Source organism: Theropithecus gelada, chromosome 1 (genome assembly GCF_003255815.1).
Source record: "Theropithecus gelada isolate Dixy chromosome 1, Tgel_1.0, whole genome shotgun sequence".
Lineage (NCBI taxonomy): Eukaryota > Metazoa > Chordata > Mammalia > Primates > Cercopithecidae > Theropithecus > Theropithecus gelada.
In genome coordinates, this window is record NC_037668.1 from 182,071,853 (window position 1) to 182,092,688 (window position 20,836).

At 42.5% G+C, this 20,836-nt stretch overlaps 1 protein-coding gene across 1 annotated transcript in view; it reads left to right on the forward strand.

Moving 5' to 3' along the window:
• The window catches only part of COLGALT2 (collagen beta(1-O)galactosyltransferase 2), a 101,085-nt gene extending 86,077 nt beyond the window's left edge, over nt 1-15,008 (forward strand). The window contains exons 9-13 of the mRNA XM_025403910.1: nt 1,590-1,696; nt 7,370-7,502; nt 9,398-9,525; nt 12,924-13,130; nt 14,663-15,008. Of these exons, the coding sequence (XP_025259695.1) occupies nt 1,590-1,696; nt 7,370-7,502; nt 9,398-9,525; nt 12,924-13,130; nt 14,663-14,939 (852 nt within the window). The 3' untranslated portion in view covers nt 14,940-15,008. The remainder of the gene's footprint in view (nt 1-1,589; nt 1,697-7,369; nt 7,503-9,397; nt 9,526-12,923; nt 13,131-14,662) is intronic.
• The last annotated feature ends 5,828 nt before the right edge of the window (nt 15,009-20,836 follow it).

Genomic DNA, 20,836 nt, shown 5'->3' on the forward strand with positions numbered 1-20,836 from the left:
AGGGAACGTCTTGCTCCTACATCAGTTTCTATGCCCAGGGATCTATAAACGGATAGAAATGAGAATATTTTGCAAGGAAGGGTTGAAATTTTAGTGTAGCTTTTAATTCCAGTGAAACATATATTTGTGACTGCATTCAGAATGACCATGTGAACCAAACCTTGACACAGTAAAATCTGAACTCCAGACTGGTTCTAAGGCAGTGTTTCTCCTTTATTCTGGCTATAGCAGAAAGCCAACTTTATTATAAACCACCTATCTTAGACATTTTAATCTGTACTGAATTTGAAAGATGAGTTTGTTCACCCCCCTATTTTTATAGAACTGGACCCAGAAACATTAATGTCTTCTTCAAAGTCATCCAAATGGTTAGTCAGGATGAAGTCAACACCACCTGACTTGTTTCTATAGGTTTATGCTTTACCATGCTATGTGTCATCATCATTTCTCACTGACAGTTAAAGTCACTAGTTTAACATTTAAAATGAGTTTCTTACTGCTTATAGCAAAAGGACTTTATTAAAACATTGATTTACCTGTAATGGCATTCACAAAGTTTTAGATACTTCTATGGTTCATTAAATCTGGGAATAGTGAGGACATCCTCATTATCTGTAACTCTTGTTGTCCTTGTCGAAAATGAGTTGACTGTAAATGTGTGCACTTATTTCTGGTTCTCTATTCGGTTCCATTGGTCTATGTGTTGTCTGTTCTTATGCCAGTACCATGCTGTTTTGTTTACTATAACTTTGTAGCATATTTTGAAGGCAGGTAGTGTGCTCCCTTGAGCCTTGTTCTTTTTGCTCATGACAGCTTTGGCTATTCAGGGTCTTTTGTGGTTCCATGAAAATTGTAAGATTTTTTTTCTGTTTCTATGGAAAGTGTCATTTATATTTTGGTAGGGATTGCGTTGAATCTGTTTATCACTTTTGATAGTATGGACATTTTAGCAATGTTAATTATTCCAATCCATGAACATGGGATATCTTTCTATTTTTAGTGTCCTTCCATTTCTTTCATCAGTGTTTTATAGTTTTCATTATAAAGATCTTTACCTTCTTTGGTTAAATTTATTCCTAAGTATTATTAAATTTTTTTGTAGCTATTGTAAATGGGATTGCTCTTTCTATTTCTTTTTCAGATTGTTTGTTGTTAGCATATATAAATGCTAATGATTTTTCTGTGTTGACTTTGTATCTTGCAACTTTACTGAAGTTGTTTATCAATCCTAATGGTTTTTTGGTGGAGTCTTTAGGTTTTTCTAAACATAGGATCATGTTGTCCTTTGACTTCTTAAAGAGTTTTTTAAAGTTTCCTATTTCAAGAGAAGGGAGAACATATTTATCAATGAACATCAGAGAAACAAAGAGAGTTAAGTCACTACAAAGAGTTGAGTTTTGAAAATAATTCAATTTGAATTAATATCATTTACCTTAAACACTGATATGAGATAGAAATGAATTTTCACCACAGTTCTTCCTATCCTTTCCACTCCTTCTTCTATCTAAAACATTTACTAAACTTTTCAAATAGCCTAAAAGAAGACTTGAGTAATTTATGTGTCTTTTCCCTTTTTCTTCTTGTATTAGATTTTCATGATAAACCTCAAACGCAGAAAGGACAGGCGGGACCGGATGCTGCGCACACTGTATGAGCAGGAGATTGAGGTCAAGATTGTCGAGGCTGTGGATGGAAAGTGAGTTGGGTTTCTTCTCCCATTGCAGATGTGATTGGAGTGGGGATGTGCCTTCTCTGACAGAGAGTTAGTCCTGGGTGGGGCTATAAGTCTCTTTGGTCATTAGAGGATAGTCATGTTTTTAAAACGGCCACCTACAGTAGCATTTAAGTTAATTTCATCCTGTAGAGCAGGCCTGAAATTCCCTCACCAGCCAGTGGTCTTTGGTCTTCATTACACTGAAGGCTCACATTGGATGTGATTGTCCCATCTCTCGGGGTTCTTGCAACAGTTGTGGTGGTTTTCAGCTTTCTGTAGTGTAACAGAAGGAATGTGTTCAGAATTGTGTTCAGAGCTGAATTAGAGCATAAAGTGCTAAAACTTGGGCAACTGGAAGAAAATGGATGGAAAAATGCATAAAGGTCTACATTTCCTGTTGCATGAGATGCCTGCTACAATCTGCCTGGACCGATCATAGTGGCCACTTTTCCTGGAAATATGGCAGGAAAGGAACACAGGGAACCTAGTTAGATCCCTTCTTTGTGTTTTATCTTGTTTGGCTTTGCCCTTTTATTTGACACCCTAAACTATTTCTAAGCATAGATTTTTATAAAATGTGCCTTTCCGTGTTATATGTTGGTTTAGAGTATCAGTAGCTTTGTTTTCTATTTGCATAACCCCAGCTGAGGAGTATGGCTAGCAGCTGTTGAAGTTCTTATGACTCCCTTAGAGAATCTCATCAGTGTTTCTCAAAGTATGACCTGGACACTCACATCAGAGTCCCCAGGGATGGTTAAGGGGGCAGCTCCCCAGTCCCATCTCAGACCTGCTGAATTATGCTCTCTGAGGCTAGATCCAGGATCTGCATTTAAGAAGCCTCAAGGTGATTCTTGGGTAGGATTGCCACATAAAATACTGGATAGCCAGTTAAATTTGTCCCAGACATCACATGGGGCTTGGTTATACTAAAAAATTATTCATTATTTATCTAAGACTTAAATTTGACTGAATGTCTTGTGTTTTTCACTTCCTAAATCTGTCAGCCCTATTTTTGGGTGCAGTAGAGTTTAGGAACCACTGCTTCAAATACCTCCAAGAGCCCCAATCCCATTCATAGACCACATGGACCAGGGAAACTAGTTGAGTAGTGAGAGTTCTTTATATAACCTGGATGCAAGTCCTTTATCAGATATGTAATTGTCAAATATTTTCTTTAACTTTATGCATTATAGGTTGTCACACTTTCATGATGATGTACATTGAAGCAAAAGAGTTTTTCATTTTGATGAAATCCAGTTTATTTTTTGTTCTTGTTGCTAGTAATTTTGGTGTTATACCTAAGAATCCATTGTCAATTTCAAAGCTATGAAGATTTACTTCATGAAGTTTTCTTCTGAGAGTTCTACGGTTTTATCTATTACATTTAGGTCTTTGATCTGTGTTGAGTAAATTTTTGTATATGGCATGAGGCAGGGATCCACATTCATTCTTTTGCACATGGTTATCCATTTGTCCCTTCACCATTTGTTAAAAAGACTTCCTTTCCCTCGTAGAATTGTCTTGGCACCATTGTAAAAAATCAGTTGCCCATAAATGTAAGGGTTTATTTCTGAACTCTCAATTTTATTTGATTGATCTATATGTCTATCCTTATGCCAGTACTCTACTGTCTTGATGACTGTAGCTTTGTATGTAAGAAGTACGAGTCTTTCAATTTTGTTATTCTTTTTCAAGTTTGTCTTAGCTATTCTGGGTCCTTTACATTTCCATGTGAATTTTAGAATTAGCTTGTCAAGTTCCACAAAAAAAAGAAAACAGCAGCTGGGGTTTTGATAGGAATTGCATTGAGTCTGTACATCAACTGGGAGAATATTTCCATGTTAACAATATGAAGTCTTCTGATTCATGATCATGGAGTGTCTTTTTACTATTTAGATCTTCTTTAGTTCTTTGAATGATGTTTTGTCATTTTCAGTATACAAATCTTGCATTTATTTTGTTAAATATACTCCCAAGTATTTTACTCTTTTGGTGCTATGGTACATGGAACTGTTTCCTTAGTTCTGCTTTCAGATTGTTCATTGCTAAATGAATAGGAATACAATTGATCTTTGTATATTGATCCTGTATCCTGCAACCTTACTGAACTCTTTTATCTGTTCTAATAGTACTTTTTCCTTTATATGTGTATATTCCTTAGGATCTTCTACATATAAGACCATGTAAAATGCAAGTAGAGATAGTGTTATATGTTCCTTTCAAACCTGGATACCATTTATTTCTTCTTCATGTCTAACTGTTTTTGCTAGATCATCAAGTACAAGGTTGAAAGAACTGGTGAGACGAGAGTTTCTTGATTTGTTCCTGATCTTAGAGGGAAGGCATTCAGTCTGTCACTGCTAAGTATGATGTTAACTGTGGATTTTTCACAGATGGCCTTTACTGGGTTGAGGAAGGTCCCTTTTAGTCCTATTTTGTTTAGTATTTTTATTATAGAAGGGTGTTGGATTTTGTCAAATGGTTTGTCTGTGTCTATTAAGATGAACATGTGACTTTTGCCTGTTAATATGGTATGTTACTTTGATTGGTTTTCACATGTTAAACTAAACTTGCAACCTTGGGATGATCCTGGGACCCATTTGGTCATGCTGTGTAATTCCTTTTGTAAATTGCTGGATTCTGTTGCTAGTATTTGCTTGAAGATTTCCACATCTATATTAATAACTGAAATTGGTCTGCAGTTTTCTTATGATGTTTTTGGTTTTGTATCAAAATAATATTGGCTTCATAAAATCAGCTAGGATGTGTTCCCTCCTCCTCTTTTTTTTTTTGGAAGTTTGTGAAGGATTCGTGTCAACAATTTTTAAACATTTGGCAGAAACCCCTAGTGAAGCCATCTGGTTCTAGGCTTTTCTTTGTGGAAACTTTTTTTATTACTAATTAAACTTCTTTACTTGTTATAGGTATATTTATACTTTCTGTTTCTTCTTGAGTCAACTTTGGTAGTTTGTACCTTTCTATTAATTTGTCCATTTCATCTAGGTTATCTAATTTTTTGCCATACAATTGTTCATAGTATTATCATATAATCTTTTTTACTTTCATAGGTCGGTAGGGGTAACCCCTCTTTCATTCTTGACTTTAATAGTATAAGTTTACTCTTTTTTCTTTTTCTTTTTTTTTTTTTGAGACGGAGTCTCGCTCTGTCACCCAGGCTGGAGTGCAGTGGCGCCATCTCAGCTCACTGCAAGCTCCACCTCCTGGGTTCATGCCATTCTCCTGCCTCAGCCTCCTGAGTAGCTGGGACTACAGGCACCTGCCACCACGCCTGGCTAATTTTTTGTGTTTTTAGTAGAGATGGGGTTAGCCAGGATGGTCTCGATCTCCTGATCTCCTGACCTCAAGATCAACTTTTGTTGATCTTTTCAGAGGACTGACTTTTGGTTTTGTTGATTTTCTCTATTGTTTTTCTATTCTCTAGTTCATTTATTTCTACTGTAGCCTTCATTATTTTCTTCCTCCTGCTTGCTTTGGGTTTAATTTTCTCTTTATCTAGTTTCTTAAGGTGGATGGGAGGATTATTTATTTGAGATATTCTATTTTACTGTAGACATTGGCAGTTGTAACTATATCTCCGAGTACTATGTTAGGTGTATCCCATAACTTTTGGTATGCTGTGTTTTCATTCATCTCAAAACATTTTCTAATTTCCCTTGTGATTTCTTCTTTGACCCATTGGTTTGGAGTGTATTGTTTAATTCCACATTTCTGAATTTCCCAAGTTTCCTTTTGTTACTGGTTTTTAATTTCATACCATTGAGGTTGGAGAACATACCTTGTGTGATTTCAATCCTTTTAAGTATACTGACACTTAATTTATGACCTGTATGGTCTTTATGGTCTAAAAAATGGTATTTCTTAGAGAATGTCCCATGCACACTTGAAAGTGTGTATTTGGCTATTGTTGGGTGTAGTGTTCTATAGATGTCTACTAGGTCTGATTGTTTTAAGATATTATTCAAGTTTTCTGTTTCCTTGTCTTCCTCCTGCCTAATTCTATTATTGCAAGTGGGAGATTGATGTCTTCCCCTATTATTGTTAAGTCGTCTATTTCTCCTTTCTGTTCTTCCAGTTTCATGGTTCTGAGGTTCTGTTAGGTGCATATGTATTTATAATTGTTATGTCTTCCTGATGGATTGACCTTTTTTTTTTTTTTTTTTTTGAGATGGAGTCTGGAGTCTTGCCCTGTCACCCAGGCTGGAGTGCAATGGCGTGATCTTGGTTCATTGCAAAGTCCATCTCCCAGATTCACACCATTCTCCTGCCTCAGCCTCCCAAGTAGCTGGGACTACAGGTGCCTACCACCACGCCTGGCTAATTTTTTGTATTTTTAGTAGAGACAGGGTTTCACTGTGTTAGCCAGGATGGTCTCGATCTCCTGACCTTGTGATCCGCCTTCCTCGGCCTCCAAAAGTGGTGGGATTACAGGCATGAGCCACCGTGCCCGGCCAGGATTGACCTTTCTGTCATTAAAAGATGTCCTTCTTTGGTTCTAGCATGAATTTTGTCTGAGATTTATTTTGTCCAATATTAGCATAGCTCTGCCAGCTCTCTTGTCATTGCTGATTACATGGTATATCTTTTTCTATTCTTTCACTTTCAACCTATTTTTGTCTTTTAATCTAAAGGCTGCCTCTTGTAGACACCACATGGTTGTATTAATTTTTAAAACTCACTATGCCAAATTCTTCCTTCATTGCAGTGTTTTATTCATTTGCCATCACTACATTTTTTTCCAGATCCTTAAGTTCAGCCAGAGGTGAGAGACTAGGGACTTTTCAAGTTTTTCCTGGGCATGTGGACAGCCCTGAATATGCCTGGGGTCTTCTAGATTCTCAGGGATATTTTGGAGCAAATCAAACTCCCTATGGATCTCTTATTCCTCGGTTTTTCCTTTTAAGTTTTTTGATTGGCTTCTTGTTAGCATCAGCTGATAATCCTGCTTAAACAAATGTAATGTTAAACAGTTGTTGCTCATGGGTTTTGACAAATGCCCTGTAGATAGTACTGTTCACAGAAAATGAACTCTGAGCCAGGTCAAATCAAGACAAGCTCTGAGAATGTAGCTTTTCAAGGAGCTACTAGACAGGTTGAATAAAGATTATTTTCTAGGGGCAGGTCTTTAGGGAAGTCTCAGCCCATTTTGTCCCTGCCAGTGGTGCTGGGTTGGTAGGGTTTGGAGCTGTCATAGTTGTGAGGCTACTGGTTTTCAAGACTTTTGTAGGGCTGGGGGGAACAGGTTAAGATTAGGGCAGCTGTGAACTTCACAAAGCTCACTGTGTTAACAGAGATTCAGCTGCGGGTCTGGATCAAACACTCCTTGGATTATTGCAATACTTTAGCTAATTTCCATAGGAGTGTACTTATTAAACATTGTCAAAAAACTGATGATGCTTAGAACTATGTTGGGCACTATGAAGGATACACAAAAATATGATACCCTCTTGTCTTCCCAGACCTCATAACACTACTGTGACACATTAGCCTGGAGGAACTTGTAAGGAATAAAGGGAAGCCTCTGGGTCTTTGTCTGTGTGGGGGAGGGGTGTTTGCAGAACTAACTCTCTCTTTCTCTGGCCTTTGTAGTGGGGACCTTTGACTTGTTAATTTCCAGACGTGTTTTCTGTGATGCAGGGCACTCAACACAAGCCAGCTGAAGGCACTGAATATTGAAATGCTGCCTGGCTATCGAGATCCCTATTCCTCCAGGCCTCTAACGAGGGGTGAAATTGGCTGCTTTCTCAGCCACTACTCAGTCTGGAAAGAGGTAAATAATGCTTTATTCAGATTGCAGTTTTATGACGAGGAGAAAGGAAAGCAAGCTATCGCAGGTGAATTAGGGCCAGATATAAAATGAGCCCACAACTGTTCTGGAAGTGTGTGTGAGAGCTGCTCCTGCCTTGTGTCTCCCTCTGACCCAAGACCAGCAACAAATGGGCAAGGAGGAGTCGCTTTGGTGCCACTTGGGATGGGGACGGGGAGATACACATATCCTATATGGTACACTCTTATTAATTCATTCTCATCATGAGCAGGAATGCCTTCTATTCTACCTATTATGACATCACTTATTAAGTGATTTTATACAAGAAATCACACAGAAGTCATGTGAGGTGGGTTGGGAAGGACAGACCACTTTTACCCAAGAAGAAATTATTAAGTAGCTTGTCCAGGTAAGAAGTGGCAGAGCCAGCATCATCACTAGCCATCAGAGAAATGCAAATCAAAACCACAATGAGATACCATCTCATACCAGTTAGAATGGCAATCATTAAAAAGTCAGGAAACAACAGGTGCTGGAGAGGATGTGGAGAAATAGGAACACTTTTACACTGTTGGTGGGACTGTAAACTAGTTCAACCATTGTGGAAGACAGTGTGGCGATTCCTCAAAGATCTAGAACTAGAAATACCATTTGACCCAGCCATCCCATTGCTGGGTATATACCCAAAGGATTATAAATCATGCTGCTATAAAGACACATGCACACGTATGTTTATTGCAGCACTGTTCACAATAGCAAAGACTTGGAACCAACCCAAATGTCCATCAATGACAGACTGGATTAAGAAAATGTGGCACATATATAACATGGAATATTATGCAGCCATAAAAAAGGATGAGTTTGTGTCCTTTGTAGGGACATAGATGTAGCTGGAAACCATCATTCTCAGCAAACTATTGCAAGAACAGAAAACCAAACACGGCATGTTCTCACTCATAGGTGGGAATTGAACAATGAGAACACTTGGACACATGAAGGGGAACATCACACACTAGGGCCTGTTGTGGGGTGGGAGGAGCGGGGAGGGATAGCATTAGGAGATACACCTAATGTAAATGACGAGTTAATGGGTGCAGCACACCAACATGGCACATGTATACATATGTAACAAACTTGCACGTTGTGCACATGTACCCTAGAACATAAAGTATAATTTAAAAAAAGAAAAAGAAAAGAAAAAAGAGGTGGCAGAGCCAGAACTGGAACCCCTGTCTTACAGATCAAGACATATCTGGAGGGGGTATTGGTGTGTGGGGTTCCTGATAAACAGTTTCCACAACCAAACAGAAAGTCCCTGAAGAAAGGCCCCTTGAACAGTTTCTCTTTTAATGATCCAGTCTATGCCTGCCTTTGTTTTCTTTAAACTTTAAGTGAAATGTGATTAAATAGGTATAAAAGTCTATAGATCAAAAGATACAGCTCAGGGAAATTTCGCAAACAGAACAACACACCCATGTTAATCAGTTCACAGATCCAGAAGCAGGTCACCAGCATCCCACAAGCACCCTCTGACCCCGTACTTCCTTCTAGTCACCAGTCCCCAAGGGTAGTCACCATCCTGACTTCTAAAGGCATTGAGTAGCTTTACCTTTGTTTGTACTTTCCTATATATGAATGGAGCCATGCAGTATGTGGACTCTCCCAACATGGCATTTAGGAGATTCACCCATAACGTTGCATTTAATTGTGGATCATACATCCTCACTGCTGTGAATATGCCACAGTTTATTTATCTATTCTACAGTTGATGGCCGTTTGCTTAGATTCCAGTTATGAATCTATGCTACTAGACTCATGACTTTTTAATACTTATTTATCTAATAAAAATTGGGTATCAAGCTTTTCATAGGGTATCTTCCTACTGATGACTTTTGCAGGTAATTGATCGAGAGCTAGAGAAGACTCTTGTAATTGAAGATGATGTGCGTTTTGAGCATCAGTTTAAGAAGAAGCTGATGAAGCTGATGGATGACATTGACCAGGCTCAGCTGGACTGGGAACTAATGTGAGTGACAAGATGATCTTATGAGAGGGCTCTGAGAGGCACTCAATCCTTTCCAATGGGCAGAGAGCCCTACCTCCACAGCCAGTAGAGATACAGCTTAAGCTTCTACTTACCTAGTTTTCTTTCTATAACTGTTCTCAGAAATAAAAGTGGGTAGAGGTTAGCCGCTGGATTTTGCATCCTTCTACTCTTCAGGGTGGGAAACTGGAAGACTGTGTGAGACCTGGAGTCTGTCTGCAGATCAGGGGCCTTCAGACAGAACCAAGGTGTGGCACTGAGCACTTACTTAGGAGCACAGCAGAAATCCACCCTCAAGCAACGTGGCACATGGAGTGGGTGTGAAGCGGGAGGGGAGGCCATTTATTCAAGCGCAAAAGTCCTGTGTCATATTTAAGCCTCAGCTCCCAGGACAGCAGGTTGCCTCTGCAAGTTCCGAGAAGGTGGGAGGTTAGAGGGTCAGCCAGGGAGCTCCTCTGTTGAAAAATGGAGTTGCACAAACATGGAGACCATGGACAACTAGATTTGGGGAAGGGTCTGAGGCTGACGCAGGAAAACCAGGCTCACCAAGTGAGTGCTGGCTCTGAGCTGACATTTAGTTAATGTTCTTTGTCTACTGTCTCTGGGAATTGAGCGGCTTCTACTTTTTTCTTCCCTTTCCTTTCATTTTTCCTCTCCCTCTCTCCCTCCCTCATTTCCTTTCTTTTTTTTTCCTTCCTCCTCTGCCTCGTCCTTCTTTCTCTCTCTCACTTTCTTTTTAAAACAAATGACACTTTCAGTTTCTCTCCAATGAAGCAGAAAGTTCTCAAGCATTGTGTTTGCTCCCAGCTGTGTGTCAAAGGCAATTCATCAACTCTGAGCCTGCTTCTTTTTTCTGCTTCTTTTTTTTTTTTTTTTTTTTTATTTGAGATGGAGTCTCGCTCTGTCGCCCAGGCTGGAGTGCAGTGGCCGGATCTCAGCTCACTGCAAGCTCCACCTCCCGGGTTTACACCATTCTCCTGCCTCAGCCTCCCGAGTAGCTGGGACTACAGGCGCCCGCCACCTCACCCGGCTAGTTTTTTTGCATTTTTAGTAGAGACGGGGTTTCACCGTGTTAGCCAGGATGGTCTCGATCTCCCGACCTCGTGATCCACCCGTCTCGGCCTCCCAAAGTGCTGGGATTACAGGCTTGAGCCACCGCGCCCGGCCTGAGCCTGCTTCTTTGGAGCAGCTGCAGCAGAGGAGCTGTCCCTGCTCCTCCCACCCGCAGGGGGTACTAACCATGAGCCCAGGTGGAATACTTGTTCCCTCAGAAAATGGGCCACTGTGAGCTCAGAAGAAACCTAGCAATGGCTCAACTAATGCATTACTGTGTAATAAGAAGACACCTGCGCCCTGTCAGATTTCAATCATGTGGTCATGTGGTTAGATCTGGCATTCTGCACAGTCCCTTAAGATCACTGTTTCTTCCTATATCCTCTGGAAGTTGCTGCACTTCAACCTTTCTCAATGGATGGCTCCGCAGCCTATGGTTAAGGCCTCACAGGCCTGGAAGCTGCTTGATGCCTATGTGACTTGTATAAAGGCAACTTTCACTTAAGCCTGATAATCACAGAAGACAACCCAGGGAATATAAGGTTTAGAGCTGGCATACGTTCCTGTTCACATGTAGTTCGGTGGGTGCATTTCTCAGGACAAAGTACCAACAGATCCAAGAAGGAAGAACAGTTGTCTTGATAAGGATACAGGAAAAGAAAAACGTTTTCTAAATTTCACAGATTGTCAAAATATCCCCTTAAAATCTATTATATAGTCTCAAAGAACTGTAACAGTTTTAAATTGTACCTGTCATTTTCTAAAACAAAAAAGAAACAAATGTTACTTCAACCTGAAACATGAAAGGTAATAAGCTGTTCGTGATTGCCACATTACATTTTTCTGGGAAAAGAGAATAATAAAAGGGGAGAATAGAACAAGTCATTGGAATCATCGAGGGAGTGTTGTTCAATAGAAATATAATGCAAGCCACATATGTCATTTTCAGTTTTCTAGTAATCACATTAAAAAGGTAAAAATAAATTAGGTTAAATTAGTTTTAATATATTTTATTTAACCAAATATATCCAAACAGTATCATCATTTTGGTATGTAATTAATATTTTAAAACCATTAATGACATAGTTTATCTTCTCTTTTTTTGTACCAACTCTTCAAAATCTGGTATGTATTTTACACTTAGAACACATCTCAATCCAGAAGCAAATTTTCAGCTGTTAAAGTAAACTGTAGTCCTACCAAAACAATGAACTTGTTTCATGGAAAAAATAAATATATTTCACACAGCTTCAACATTTTAAATTAAATTAAGTAAAGTTAGAGCACTGACTCAGTACCTCTGTCACTCTAGCACCTCTCAAGTGCTCGATAAGAGTTTCCCTTTCAGTGGATGAGATACGAGAGAAGCTCAGACTCCGTAATCTGAAGAGACAGTGGCTGGGGATAAATGTTTGCTGTCCTCAGAAGAACTGAAGGTTGAACATAGACTTGTTCTACAAATCCTGGGATGCTTTCACTAGGGGAAATTCCTTGAATGTTGAAAGAGATTGTTTTAGGGCAAAATAGAGGAAGTACTGCTTTACCTGGCAGGCAAGGAGGAGGCAACTCCTCAGCTTGCTCCAGTCAAGCCCAAACCAATAGGTTCCAGACAAAAGTAATGAAGCACAGACCCATGGGTAGACTAGGGAAGATGGGAGTGGCCAAAGGTGCATCCCGCGTTGTAGAAGTTCTTCATGGAGGACAGAAGGTGCCTGAGGGGTCTTTCTCTGAGCAGCATGTCTGAGAGGAAGCCTGGCCACAGCTGGGCGAGTGTGACGCAGGAGAATGTCTGTCAGGAGCTGTCATTCATACTGCCCAAAAGGAACCCTTAGGGCCGCTCTTGGGTTCCCAGAACCTTCACTGCAGACTGATTCTTTCCCCCAGCTTATTTGGTCCTGTGTTTCCCACCAGTACTTGGAGCGCTGTGCAGAAGGCATCCAAGGCTGACACTCTGGGGACCTGAAGACAGCAGCCTCAGGATTCTCCCATCTGGCCTTTTTTGTGCCTTTCCAACCTCTGTAAACACAGCTGGAAGCCTCATCCCATCTTTGAGAAATTATCTGAAATATCTTTTAATCTTACTACATCTTACTTTCTGGCTTGAAAACGGTTCACTAGGCAGGAATAGTGGGGTTGATAAATGCGGCCAGCAAAATGGCCCCAGCGATGGCAGATGGCAGTCATGACTGGTGATTGGATCCACTTTAGGGTGTGATACATCATTTAATGACAGACAAGAGTCAGTCCAGGATTTCAAAGCTGTTCTCCATCCTTATCATGGCATAATAGTCCAGGTAGAATTTTTCTCCTCTGCTATTTCCTTATAGTTATATTGGTAGGAAGAGGATGCAAGTAAAGGAGCCAGAGAAAGCCGTGCCCAATGTGGCAAACCTGGTCGAAGCCGACTATTCCTACTGGACCCTGGGCTACGTCATCTCTCTGGAAGGAGCACAGAAGCTGGTTGGAGCCGATCCTTTTGGGAAGATGCTGCCAGTGGATGAGTTTCTGCCAATCATGTACAACAAGCATCCTGTGTGAGTCTCCCTGAACTGACTGCCTTCCCTTGAGTACAGCCTCTTCATGAATTATGCTCTCCATTTCTGGCAGTACTTGATATTTTCTAAAGTTGTACTGCTTTCCTAAATGATCTTTTCATAATTATGATTAAGAGAGCCTAACTCAGATGATTATCCCTTTGTACAGATGGGAAGGTGAGGCAGAAATGGTGAGTGTCCTGCCCAGGGATTCTTGTAATACCCAGTTTGTAGTTGCACTGAATGTAATGTGCTTGGTCCCCTCCTTGTCTTTGCTCTTCTTATTTCCATAACCTCATACACCTCAAGGTGAAGGTCATCTTCCTAAGCACCTCAAAATTTCCAGTTCCTTTGGTTCAGGTCATTGTGTGTACTTTTGGCTAGGCAGAGATACCCATTTTTGAAGAGGTCACAATCTGGTCAGGAACCCCGACTCGTGAACAAATCATCACGATATATTTTAATTCCTGCAATCACAGGGATGTATAAGAGGTTCAGAGAGTGTGGACCTGATACCTGAGCATGATGTCCATGGAAGAAGGGCAGTGTGATGCCCAGGAGCTTACCCTGACCTAGCGCTTATCAAAAAGTGTGGCAATTAATGGTTTACCTGTCAGTCTCCCCAGTAAACTGTAAATACCCTTTGGGGCAGGAACAGTCTTATGCCTCTGTGTCCTTAGAGCCTAGTCCAAATGCTACACATAACAGCAGCTCCTAAATCATGAATGAATGATTCCTAAATTCATTAATGGAGCAGCATAAGTTCTAACCTTGGCCCCTTCTCTTAGTTGCTGGGTGATCTCTTCACTAGATGGCCTTCATTTTAGCGTTGAGATTTCCTATGCTGCCACCAGTTCATTTTGTCTCTTGTCCTCAGTAAAAATGGAGCTGTTTGCCTTCGTGTACATAACATGTCAGAGACTGACTTTATCTCTGTGTCCTGGCAGAAACATGGAGGTCAAACCATTATCCCCTAAACAAAAGGGAAATTACTACATTCATATGTCACCTCATATACTCTGTGCAGGAGCCCTGGGAGGGAGGCCAAGTTATCCGTCTCCTTTACACCTGCTGGAGCCCAAGTGGTGAGCAGGGAGCTAGCGCACAAAGCCAAGCCTGCATGCCTCCAAGCCTCCACGTGCCACATGCCCCATCGCTGCTGTCCAGATCTTGGGTGTCTCATTTATTAATCCAAGAGCAGGACATTTTTTGTAAAGTGATCGTAAATATTTATCATGGTCTAACAGGGCTTGCTTTTTAACTTTTGGAGTCAGACCTGAAATTCATCTTTTAAACTAGTCTATCCAAATACATCAGAAATATCCTGACCTTTTTGCTTGGGAGCTTGTCTTTGGAAAGCTTTTAAAGAAATCTTTGTGTTTGTAGGCTAAAGTGTTTCACAAATGACACAATTTAAATAATGAACTCATGACAATTTAAGAGGTAGCCAGCAGGGCTCCTTCACTCTTTGTCCCTGTTCCGTAAGTCTTCTTTCCACCCCCTCATGTGTCCGGCCACCTTCTTGTTTTCAGAGCTGAGTACAAGGAGTATTATGAATCCAGGGACCTGAAAGCCTTCTCTGCAGAACCCTTGCTCATCTACCCTACGCACTACACAGGCCAGCCGGGGTACCTGAGTGACACCGAGACCTCCACCATCTGGGACAATGAGACAGTGGCCACCGACTGGGATAGGACACATGCCTGGAAGTCCCGGAAGCAAAGTCGCATCTACAGCAGTGCCAAGAACACAGAGGCCCTGCCACCGCCAACCTCCCTGGACACTGTGCCTTCGAGGGATGAGCTATGAAGCCTCCCTGGGAGTGTGACCCACATCGGTTCAACATCCTTTGGTTTTTCTAAAGGGCTATTCATCCGTTTGCTCCAGTTTTCTGTTTTGTTTTTAGTGGTCACAGTCATCTAACCAAAGTGATCTCATGTGATAAATCGAAATTAACATACTTTTGACAGTGGAGGGAAATAAGGAAATTCAACACAAATTTCCCAAGATGGCTAAAAGACAGGCTTTCTGGAAACTGTTAAGATAAACTGTAATCCAGACACCTAATTCTTCAGTCCACTACCCATGTGACACTGATTCCCACATTGAGGTTGAACAACATGGCTCAGAGTCTTGTTTAAGAGAAAGTGATCACCAAGCTGTCCCATCAGCAAATAGGTAGTCAAGGCAGCCAGGCCAACTAGACCCACACTTATTGGTCTAGCTGGTCCATTTTATGTGACAGATGGGACCTTGAAAACGCCAAACCAATTGGACAACCTTCATTGGTCTAGTTTCTCCGTTTTATATGACATTGAAAACTTGTGTATGCAACGTTTGGGGGACAGGAATCAATCACTTAAAATCATATTTATTTGGCTTTTTATTTAAAGGATTCTGTCACAAACCTTATTGAAAAGTCAATTTTTAAAAAAAAAACAACTTAGTCCTTGTTATCTAATAGGGATGGATATTTGGGTCTGGCTGAGACTTGGCCTGTGACCATCATGACAGCTGGAGCTCCCATATAGAGGTGACCAGTTTGCCATGTGGATATAATTTAGTAGACATTTGACAGTTTGTGTAGGTATTTGAGGGAAACAACTCAACATTTGGCTTTTTTTATTATGGCCACTTGGGTCAGGATGCTCTATTTATAAAGATAAATGTAATATATGAAGGGTGAGGGCTGGCTGTGCGTCCTGCCCTGTCCCGGGTTTGCGCGCTGCTACAGAGCTTCACGCTGTCCGCTCCACCCCTTAGCCTGAGAACCCACCGCAGGTGTGAGTTCTATGAGTCACTGCTAGGAGACAGAGCACATTTTCAGGCCAGCAACTATTCTTGCCAGGGTTTTTCTTTATATTTTGAATTATTTATTTTGCAAAATATGGCGAAGACATTGTCTTTAGGATAAGGCAGAGAAACAGATGTTGCAGACTTCCATGGCACCCAGGGGAGAAGTGGGTGTGGACACATTGGTTCGGCAATCTGATTCTCCTGAATTTCCCAGCCAGGCTCTTTCAGGGAGGCCTGTGGATGGGGGATTTGAACTGTTTGGAAACAAATGATTCTCTATCTCAGGTGAGAAACCTGGTCAGAAACAAAGGGCTGGTCAACTGATTTAGGCCAGCAATCAGGGAAGCTCTTGGAATCAGAATCCCGGCAGACACCCTTTCTCAAAAGATATCCCCTGAGAGTCCTTTCTGCTTTCTTCACAGATTGATTTTATGTAAAATGCAGAGTTGGACTACACGATTTCTTCCCACTCCACAATCTGTCATCCTAGTATAGATCCTGGTGGTTTTCCTCAAGTTTATGTTCTCATGCCCTCAATCTATAAATTTTTGTCTCCAGAAAAACCCTCCCAGGCATCCCATACAAGCACCATTCCTCGTCAGTGTCCATGCACCATGCAGCCATATGGGGGGCCTGCACACCCCAAATCCTGAGCTTCACACTTAAACTCATGGGGAAGGCCCTTCAGAGCAGAGCCCACAGGCGGGTGGTGTTACATACACAAGCTTAGTGTATGAGTGTAAGATAAACTTTAAACCAGACACGTAATTCTTCAGTTCACTGTCCATGTGATACTGATTCCCACATTAAGGTTGAACAGCATGGCTCAGAGTCTAGAGAAAGTGATCACCAAGCTGTCCCATCAGCAAATAGGTAGTCAAGGCAGCCAGGCAGCCTCACCTCCCCAGGCGAGGGGCGGGTCCCCAGTTTAGGACAATAGGCAGCTTGCCTTCCACCAGACGCCAGCCTCGGCCTTCCTTCCCGACTCACTGTGGGTACCGTTCTACGCTGACCAGCAAGCCAGGCCGCTGAGGAAAGGGCTCTCGCCCAGCTCTAAATTGTGCCGCTTAGACTTAGCAGTCAGTGTGACTTCCTTTCCCACCCACCCCCAGAAAAACAGAAAGCGCATCTGGGGAGCGAGCGAAAATTCCTTAGGTGATTCCTAAGATTTCCTTGGGTATCTGGTTTTTGTTTTCATATTTGAGTGTGTGCATGTGTGCATGACTTTAATGATTTTTTTAATGGGGTGGGAGGTGGCTGGGGTGCTGGGGTTGAAGGAAGTTTGGGTTGATTTTTGTGGTGTTTTGTTTAATAAAGAAGTTTTTTTTTTTTCCTGTTCCCCTGTCAGCTGGTCTGACAGATTTAAGAACTCTCTTTCTTAAAAGACATTGGACTTACATTCTAGCATTTTAGACTAGGACTGTTCTACTGTGAAGTTCTGGCTCCTTTAGCCCGGTTTGTTTCTCCCTGCTCAGGTCTAGAATCTCAAGCAGTATTCTTTTCTGGTGAACATTGTGAGCTGAAGATGTGACTTTTTTTTTAAAGTCATCTCTTTAGCAATCCAGAGGTTCCTCGACCTCATTATTTGTCCTATCTCTCCCTTATAGTCCTAAACCAAGACAGTTGACCTTTGCAGTGTCACGTGAGGCCGTCAGTATAGAGGCCTTTGCATCTGGCCCTGGCACCCGCTCTCTGCCTCTGGAAGCTAAAGCCTGTCTGGATTCCTCTTGGGATCTAACGTGGGATCTTCTGGACAGACAACCGTGACGTCAGCAGTGCTGGTGCTGCTGTGTGTGGACTGAACACCTGCGCTTTGCAGGGGACGCACTGCATGGGCCCCGCTTGCGGTTCACTCAGGCCTGCTGCAGGAGCTCTGGAGAACCAGAAACAGCGGACAGCCAGCACACTGCATCATCTGTCTTGCATGCTGTTTCAGGGCGGGAAGTGATAAACTATTTGCCTTCTGGAGCTCTTTGTGAAAAATTAAAAAAAAAAAAAACTTAACGATATGATTGTCCATTGCTTCCGCAGGCACTCTTCAATGGCCAGCGCTGCAGAGATTCCCAGGTCTGCCCTTGACCAAAGATGTGGGTGGGGGTCAGGGGGAACGGCTATGTGATCCCCATGGCAAATGAGGGGAGGGTGGTTGTGCCCTTCCTGCGCAGTGAGGGTTGTTTTAAACTGATGGGCATTGGTATGTTAGCTGAAAGGATTCCAAGGTACGGAAAGATGGAAGAGAGCCCCCAATGGGAGGGAGTGGAGGTGTCCATCTTGCATTTTGTGCTACAGGTCAGTCTATCCATTCATCAAAACATACTGAGATACTGTGATACTGGTCCGAGGCCAAAGAGCTTTTTCCTGGGGAAAAATAGCAGCAGCAACAAACAGAGAATCCTCGTTGATCTCAGTGACTGCTTGAATTTTTAAATCAAGCTTCCCCCTAATCTCAAAAACTAGGCTGTGAACACTGCCTTGCTGCAGGCTTTGTGCTGGGCACTGAGACGCTCAGAGGAGTAGGTAAAGTCCCTACTGCTGTGTGGGGCCCACATCCAATGGAGGAGCAACATAAAGCAGGTGACTGCCAAACAGGACGGCTTTATTTCAGAGATTAACACAATGGGTGGAGGAGGACTATCAGAGCCGCTCTGCTGGGAAAGTGACATTTGAGTTGGGTTTTGGAGGATGAATTGGAGTTCAGAAGAGGGAGGAGGGTTGGGCACAGTGGGTGGAGATGCTGTCCAGGCATTGCCTGGCAGGACTCTGAAAGGGCCTCAGTGGGATTCATGGGAATTCGGTAGGGCGGAAGAGTTAGGCGTGCGTTGGGGTCGATAACAACAAACAAGACAGACACGATCACGCTGGCAGAGCAAGTTGGCTGCCTCCTTCTCAGGGCTGTCTCATCAGAAGTAAGAGCCCAGCGTTTCTGGGAGAATTCTAAGTTTGGTTACCATCTTGACAGATAATACAGAGGCTTCCAGTAAAATGTCGATGTCCAAAACAAGAAATGTTCCCACTCAGCTACAAATTTGGGAGTCTTATGGTTTTTCCTTCATGATTGGAGCAAATCCCTGCCGCTAGTAACTACAAAATAAAGATGTGTCTTCCCAGGAGGCTTTCTATAACGTGCTTTTGAAACGTTCTCGCCAACTAAACAGAGGAAAGAAATGATCCAGAGGTGATCTCCCTGACAGAAAATTCGCTAAGGAGTTAAATAATGACAAAGTAAAGTTAAAATGAGGCTGGCTGTGTGAGAAGAAAATAGCATGTAATGGGTGGCACGTTCTGAAAACTAAGAACAGACAGCTTTGGAAATAATTGTCACACCCACATGATGTTTTGTGGTGATGTTTATTATTTCAGGGGAACCTGCTGTCCCTCAATTAAATGCGGCTGAGGGAGGAGGGCCAGCAGGAGAAGGGGGTGCATATGAAGGGCTTCCCTGTGAGCCCACGGCCCTAAGTCAGTGTAGGGCAGCTGAGACAAGAACCAAAGTCTGGACAATATCCTTTTGTGCCTGCTTGAAGAAGAGAGAAGTAATGATGGTAGATTTTAGTACATTTTATTACAAAAGATTACGTGAAAAATGGTGCTCCCTCTTATCCCAAGGACAGAGCAAGAGGAGTTTAGGTGAGCTTGCAGGAAGAATTCATTGACAGAATTGTCAGACACTGAATGGGGTTCCAAGGTAAGTGGTGGAATGGCTCCATTAAACTTGGTTGTTGGGCAAAAGTGTGGCTTCCTTTCTGCTCTGTGAATTACTGAAATGCCCTAGTTTTTTGCTTCCACCCATAGCTGATCTTTGTTCAGTAGCCTCTGTGACACCAGCTATGTTGCTTCCAACCCAAAGCCATCCATCCTCCCATCTGCCCTCAAAAAGAGTGGAAAGAACGAAGAATCGTCTCTGAGGATTGCCTTCTCTTTATTTTTAATTTATGGAGTTTGTTTTTATGCCCCTCCCTGTAGTTTTCCAGTCTGGCTTCCTCTGGAACGGGTGCTTTAATAAACTTGCCATGTCTGAGCAATCCTAGGACCCACAGAGCACTAGCTCTGCCCCCATGGACCTGGCAAGGCTTTGCTGGGGGTTTCCCATTCCAGGGTGCCGGGGTGGATGTCTGGGCTCTTGCTAGTGGGGGAATTTGATTTTCAAAGTGGAGCAGGCAGCTCTCTCTCTGTTCTTAGATGCTTAGAAAATAATCAGCAACAATTTCCTCTCCCAAAAGGAAATGAGAAGTTTGGAACAGACCCTCAGACAGGAGTTGAGTTGTCCAGGCATTCTGATGGTGTGGTCTGAAGGGCTTTAACTGCTTTTTAAAACTGCTAGCATAAATTGCGAAGACTTGAAGGGGATGATATTGTTGCTCAGGCCTAGCCCAGGGGAGGAAACCATGAGCAGAGCTGAGTGCAAGGGACAGAGTGGTGCAAGCCTGTTGAGAATCTGAGGGGAGAGGAAAGAGGCGGCTTCCAGAGCACCACACATGGAGCAAAGTCCTGCTGCTCAGAGCAGTCTGGGAGAGAAGTGTAAGGAGCAGGGAGAAGAGACTAAGGCAAGCCCATCGCTGGTGACAGTGATGCCAGTGCACAGGCCAAGAAAGAGAAGAGGGAACCAATGGGGGAAGTAGTGTGGTAGGAGGGAGGCTTCAAATGGAAGTGGTGACAACCCTGTCCTTAGAGTTTTATCCTTTTAAGTCTGCAACTGTGGGAGAGACTGAGGTGGTGTTGAGTTGAATCGCTTGCAAAGGAACAAGTGAGGTGACCAGCGCCCCCAATGCTTGGGGAACAGCAGTCACTCACAATCAAGCATCTCCATTGTCCCTGGACAGGACCTCTGGAACCAGAGTCAAAAACCACTTCCTGTAGGAAAGACACAGGGTCTGTGGACAGACACAGGAGGGAGTACCTAGGAGCAGGGA